General features: G+C 51.2%; 1 protein-coding gene across 1 annotated transcript in view; it reads right to left on the reverse strand.

Moving 5' to 3' along the window:
- Window positions 1–3,379: 3,379 nt before the first annotated feature.
- The window catches only part of LOC104471322 (glutamate receptor-interacting protein 2-like), a gene marked incomplete at its 5' end in the record, with an annotated part of 49,668 nt that continues 46,403 nt past the window's right edge, over window positions 3,380–6,644 (reverse strand). Inside the window, 2 exons of the mRNA XM_010086626.1 lie at window positions 3,380–3,577; window positions 6,027–6,173. Of these exons, the coding sequence (XP_010084928.1) occupies window positions 3,380–3,577; window positions 6,027–6,173 (345 nt within the window). The remainder of the gene's footprint in view (window positions 3,578–6,026; window positions 6,174–6,644) is intronic.

Here is a 6,644-nt window from a genome sequence, read left to right on the forward strand (position 1 = left end):
CTCCAGCACACCATGCCCAGGATCAGCCTCTCAGCTGTCTTTATTTGCTGTTTTTTGGGGTTTTTTTTTGGCTTGGTTGATTGTTTTGCTGTGTAAGATTTGACGACTTTATCAGGGATTTCTCCTCCCATGGGCAACACCTGCAATGCCTGGGCTGAGGCGCCTGATACCGGCACAGACAGCAGCTCCGACACATCTCAGGTTAAAATAAAATAAACAAATAATTAAAGCTTCATGTACCTGCCCTGGGTGGCTGTCCCCTGCCCATGGCTGTGGCTGGCTCCGTCAGCCAAGGTCCAGGGGACACAAGGTGACATGAGCACGACGATCCGCTGCCCACTGAGGCGACCGGCAGCGCATACCGGGGGAGCAGCACTGTGCTAACCTTTTACCTGCTGCACACACCAAAACCCGATCAGTCACGTTGCCCGGGAGCTCGTTAAACCTGCCATCGCCCCGGCTGGCTCCACGCGGCTTTGGCATGTCCCCGGTGCCAAACGTGTGAAGGGCCCTGTTCCGACAGCTGCGCCCCGGGAGGGCGGGTGGAGATGGCAGATAAGGCTTGTTTATGTGGCAATGATTCCCCAGGTCTAACCAGGAGCATTTCCATACCATGCTCAGCCTCCGAAAACTCCTGCATGACCCACTTGGCCATGAAGGGTTGCAAAACCCAGCTCACCCTTTCCTTGCCAGGGAGCAGAGATCCCCTGGGGCATTACCCCCGGAGTGTAGCCATACCCCAAACCCCTTTGCAAGAGCAAAGAGAAGAATTCCTCAACATAAGGACCCAAGCAATTACACCCGAGTTCCCAGCAGTCATCTCTTGGGATGTCTGGGTTCAGAGATGGGATGAGTTGGCCACCACAGCATGGCTCCCCAAGACACCCCACTGGGGCTGCGGGGTCCCGAGCATCCCTCCTGCCAGCACATCGTCCTCCAGCGGTTTCCTAACCCATCCTCAGGGATTAATCGCAGCTTTGCAAATGCTACTACAGCCCTATCACAGCCACCACACGCTTTTGTCACAAAGCAGCTCAGGTTTAACCCAAGTCGATTTCCAGCGTGGCCAAGCGAAGCTGCAAGCGATGCTGTAACCACGTGCATGGGCACCTCCAGCTCTTACTGATAAGAGCTACAGCAGCACAATTGCCTCCATGGCCTCCAGGACGGGAGTGACCCAAGTCCCACTGCCAGATGGTGGCAAGGGACAACCCCAGCCCCACACTGGTAGTGCAACAAGCAGTGGCCCAGCCCCAGCAAAACCCACTGTGTGCCCTCCCCCTTGCCTCTTAACTGGGGTCCACTGGAAAGTTAACACAGGGCTGGAAGCAGAGTGTTGCCTTGCTATCATCCTCCAGCAGAAAGAGGCATGAACCAAAACAAATGCATTTAATTTGCTTTTATTTAATTAAAAAAAAAAAAAGTTGAAGTCATTGCAATCCCATTTAAATACAGAGATTTACAAATAGGTCCAAAACAGGACTAAAATATTCTTTGAAATGCTGTACTTTTAAATATTGTGCTTTCATAGATACATAAGAAAATTAGCATATAAAAATACTTTACAAGGAATACACTCTAATATATGGATAAAAATACACATTTAAGTAATGCATTTCATCTTCATATCATTCAAAATGCATAGGAAGGGATACAAGGACCAAGTTTTTCTTCCTCTTTTTTTTTTTTCTTTTTTTAAAGCCTTTAATAAAAGTCTTCATTAAAAACCTATGAGAAGCCCCAGTGAGCTTCCACTGCTCAGAATATTGCATATAAAAACACTTCCGACTGCACTGTCAATGCTCCACAGTATCGATTATGGCACATTACCTAGTTGTGGCAGCAATGGTATGGGATATTGCATACTCGAAGAGAAAATGGCTACGACGACAAACAGCTCAACGGGGCCGGGTATGTGTCTGGAAGAAACCCCCTGACACATCGTGCTATCGCAGGGGGACAGAGTCACAAAGTGGCTCGGGGACAGATGGTGTGGGGATGAGTCCTGGCTCAGCGAAGTGACAAACATGTGACAGACACCCATCCGACACCCTACGCACACCGCCGGCACTCAGGCAGTGGTGGAGGAAGCGAAAGGGGGAGCGAGGAATGGGTGCGGTGGGCGTGGGGGCTGTGGGTCCCCAACCAAGTGAGCTCATCTCCGCTGTGCCTGAGCCTTCCTGGGGAAAGCGATGCCAGGCTCACACCACCACCAGGACACGAACATCGTCATAAAGTGCTAATACGTGACACACGGCAGGTGGATGAGGACACTGACGCAAGCATCACAGCCCCCATGGGGATGGGGGCTCTGGGGAGGGAAAAAAAAATGGGGCATCACACTTGCAAAGCCACGAGAGGCCAGCGACGGGCAAAGGCGGGGGGACCAAGGGCGAGCAGCCGAACCCACGTGGGCGCACACACACACCCCAGCCCACGCGGGACACAGGACAACCTCCATCTACAAAGGGCTTCTCATGTCACTGCCTGGTGAGGGATGACAAGGTGTTATTACCTCCAAACACAGGGGATGGCCCTGGGAAAATCCCTATTCTGCTGTTTATTTGTGGGCACAGGCCAAGTTGGCAAGCAAGAGATCTCCATAAAGCCCAGACGAACAAGGCGGCCAGGGATTTGGATGGCTATTCCAGTTCTTTAGCCGTGGGGTACAGCCTTCTGCTCCGTAGTAACTCCTCCAGCACAGATAACCACACTGCTCATGGGCATCCACGGTGAGATGGGGTGCCTCATCCCACCGCAGGGTAAGCATGGACAGGGCTGGCAGGAGGCAGCTGTAAATATCACTTTTGGAACATCTAGCCACTCTCAAGCACATTTTGAAATGTTTTTTAAGCAGGGCTCTCCACAGCCCTGCACCAGCAGTGCAAGGGGCTGCAGGAATCAATTTATCAGCAAGGTTTAAAGGATGGAGCTGGGCATAACAGAAAAGGAAAGGCGTTTCAGTCTTGCTGTATGGGATTAACCGAGCAAACAAGAAACATAATAGCACCATGTGTGTTCATCGGATGGCCAAGGCCTTCGGGGTGAGGAGGGTGTCAGAGGCAGGACCCCGTGCACCCCAACGGCTGGGCGCAGGGGGATGCCCTGCCACGGGGGATGGCTGTGGATGCTCCTTCCTCCCGTTGGCAGCTCATCCCATCGCTGTGGCTGCCCACGGCCAGAGCTGCGCATCCAGCTCCAACCTTCCGAGCAATATTTGGCGGTCTACAGGTGACAGTCAACTGCAGACCCACCTCCCCACTTGCAGGTTATGGTACACACAGCATTTACAAATACCAGTGCAAAAAACAGCAAAAACACCCCAAATACCACAATGGCTCAAGCAGAGGCTTGGCATCATCTGCTTCACTCCTGCTGCTCAGAGCGTCTGGACGCTCGCCTTGACCTCGGTGCCGCAGGCCACCGGCGCCAGCAGCTCTCCGTTCCCCTCCGGGGGAGCGTTGGCAGCCAGCGCCAAGGGGTTTCGGCTAATCACCAAGTCCAGCTTATCTCCAGCCTCCGAAATCAGGGGAACAGCCAGACAGCAGTCAAAGTCTCTCGTTCGGATGCGGTTTACCTGCCAGGATGGATATAGGACATGCCATGGGGAGGAACAACAGAAAGATCACGTTTGTTAGTGAGAAAGTGCAAAGCTGGTGCTAAGCCCACACCTATGAAAACACACAACTCTGGGGGGGTCCCTGATTGAAGGTTCACAGCAGAGCAGAGTGGGGACACCCCTTCAGGCTGAGGACATCCTTGCTTAGGTGAGAAATTATGGCATAACCGGTACAGGAAGGGGGAAAAAAAAGAAAATAGAGTCTGGATCAGGCATAAACCCTGACCCCCAGTATCTGGGGCATATTATAAGTATTACACACTGCAGGGCTCAAAACCACTTCTCCAGTTCAAGCCTGTAGGAGAAAGGTTGCCATTTCCCATTATTCTTTACCATCATGGCTTTTACTGGCCCTAAATCTATGATGCAGGATTTTCAGCAGCTAGAAAACAAATATGGCTCAGACCCCGAAACTTCTGCTGACCATTTTCCAGCTCAGCCAGCGGTAAACGGAGACAATACTGAACAGTTTTGGCTTCTCCTCTCTCCATTTACAGCCAGCATTTCAGAGGAGTCTGGATGCATTGCACGTGGGCTCAGAAGGTGGCTGCAAATCCTCTCTGCAGGACTCAGCAGTGAAAGCACTTTTACTGCTGTCTCTTGCAGACTTTCAAGCACATTTCTAGGCTGGGTGACCTGCAAGAACCACCCCAGCTCCCTCACCTACAGCTACCAGAGCACCTGGGCTCGGTGCCACGACAGCTCCGGGATGGAGGGGGCTGGCAAATGGCACGGGGAGGGGAAGCAGGGAAGGGAAAAAGGAATTTCCCACCCACCTTTGGAGCAAAAATAACCCCCGGGGCCAGACATTGCTTCCTTCTCCGTGTAAGGGCTAGATGAGTCCATGCAACCCTTCCATCCAAAACCCTTTGCCAGCATTAATGCATACCCACAGAGCTGGACTCTGTGACAGTAGCAGTGTCCCCCTGCCCCTGGTGTCCACACAGTTGGCCCCAATACAGCGCAGTAAGGACAACTTCTAGAGCACACGTGGACAAGGAGAGATAACCCCAGAGCCTTTGCTCTACGCCAGCCAAGCAGCTGCGGTGCAGAAGTGCCGCTAGTGCAATGCTGTGCTCCTGCTAATCCATCCAGAGGGTCTGTTCCAGCAGGGACAGGGTGTTTCGCTGGCCTTCAGGCACATCATCACGCCCATCATCCGGAGCACTGCGAAGCATCCTCAGCAATGCGTCTCTGTACTTTTTGCCGGGTGTTCCCTGTACTGGGGTCTGCAATCCCTCATTCACAGCTCCGCACATCAACGCGACAGGAATCGCCTCCTCTTCTTGTAGGTGTAAGCCATGCGGCGCAGCGTGTGGAAGCGGGGGTGCCGAAAATTTCCATGCTGCTCTGTTTAGGATTTCGAGCACACCTCCCAGAGCACTTGGCACTGGCAAAAAGCGACAAGTCCAACACTGAACAGAAAGGCAGCCCAGAGCCTAATTAGCTTCTTGTTCATTCTTGCACCATCCTTTATTTGAAGCTGAGAAGGAATAATTGTATAGCAGCCAACTGGCTAGAGACCATAACAAGCTTAAACAAGGTTCCCCACAGAGCTGCCAGTTCTCCAGTTACCTGATGTACATAATATACTGGCTCTAATCCTACTGCTAACAACCCCCGCCTAGAAATTAGTAAAACTAAACATCTTTCTGAGTGTCTCCAAATATGGTCACAATATCTGCATTTCCAAATGGCGGCAATTTTTCCATCGGGGTTGCACTTTCTCAGTTGCTTCTTGAGTTGCCCCAAATCCAAAATAGTTGTTTTTTCATCCATATAAAGCTCCTCTCCAATCTCCAAAACTCATCGTGCTCTTATTGTCCCTCTGGTAGTCCGATATGCCCAGGTCACATTTCTTACAGACTGTGCTTTCGACCAGAGTTCTTACGCTGTTTCTGCATCAGCTATTTCAGATCAAGTATCTTTCAAAGAAAAATATCCATGAAAAACACGTTGCTTGGGGGACGTGTTTCCTAGAAAACTCTTTTAGCTGTCAACGGCATGCACAGAACTTCACGATCCACATGGGGCTTTGCAGGAACACATATTGGTCAACACGACCTAGTTCATCCAAAAATCCCCCTCTTACATGACAGGAAAAGGACTGAAGGTGAGAGGGGGAAGCAACACAGCTTTTTGGTTGTTTTGAGCTGCTTGAGCTGAAAGAGGCCAGTGCCAGGCAGGCTGTGTCCTGGAATGGGTGCAACCCAGGGGTACCACCCGGGGGTACTACCTAGTGAGTACAGGTCTCATTGAGCGCCCGGTGGCTAAGTGCTCACCTAGTTGGCTAACTATTACCTTTCATTAAAGTTAGTGCTGCCATGGATGGGTCTCACTTCTCTTTTCCTCTCAGCCACTCATTCACTCCGTCCCAGCCTCCAGAACTGCATTTTGCATTTATTACCTGAAGCACTCTGTCATATGGCTTGAGGCCACACTGATCTGCTGGCCCATCCGGACGGACCATATTTACATAGACACCTTTTTCTAACAGGCCGTCTGACACACTGAATCCAAAGTCTTCGCTCTCCGGGTCTTTGTGGAGTGTTATCTGGAACAGAACAGAATAGATTTTTTAATGCAGCAGAGACAGGAGGAGATGTACAGGGCTGGGCGGACAGGAGCAGCATAGGTAATGTGTGTGGACCTACAGCAAATTCTGCTCTGGGTCTCCTGGGTAGATTTTTCTTAGCTTGGGCAGCTAATACAGATTGAGTCTTATTTATCAGACACCACCAGCTTAGGTAGATCGCACGGACAAGTGCTTGGTGACTGGCGTATAACCAGCCACACGGCAGTCCCTCTGGAAGGAAACCCAAGCAGTGTAAGACAGACAGCTGCTGTTCACCCAAAGAGCAACAAAGCCAGTGGTATTTATGGAGCATCACCCTCCCTGGCCCAGGTTACGCTGTGCTTCCTCTGTGTATGCCAGACCAGCACACGACCAATCAACGTGTTCATGGGGAATTTTCAATGTAGTGGGTCAAATGTGAAGACAGCTCATTTTTAATACATCACTCAG

This window comes from Pterocles gutturalis, unplaced genomic scaffold, assembly GCF_000699245.1.
Source record: "Pterocles gutturalis isolate BGI_N339 unplaced genomic scaffold, ASM69924v1 scaffold11286, whole genome shotgun sequence".
NCBI lineage: Eukaryota > Metazoa > Chordata > Aves > Pterocliformes > Pteroclidae > Pterocles > Pterocles gutturalis.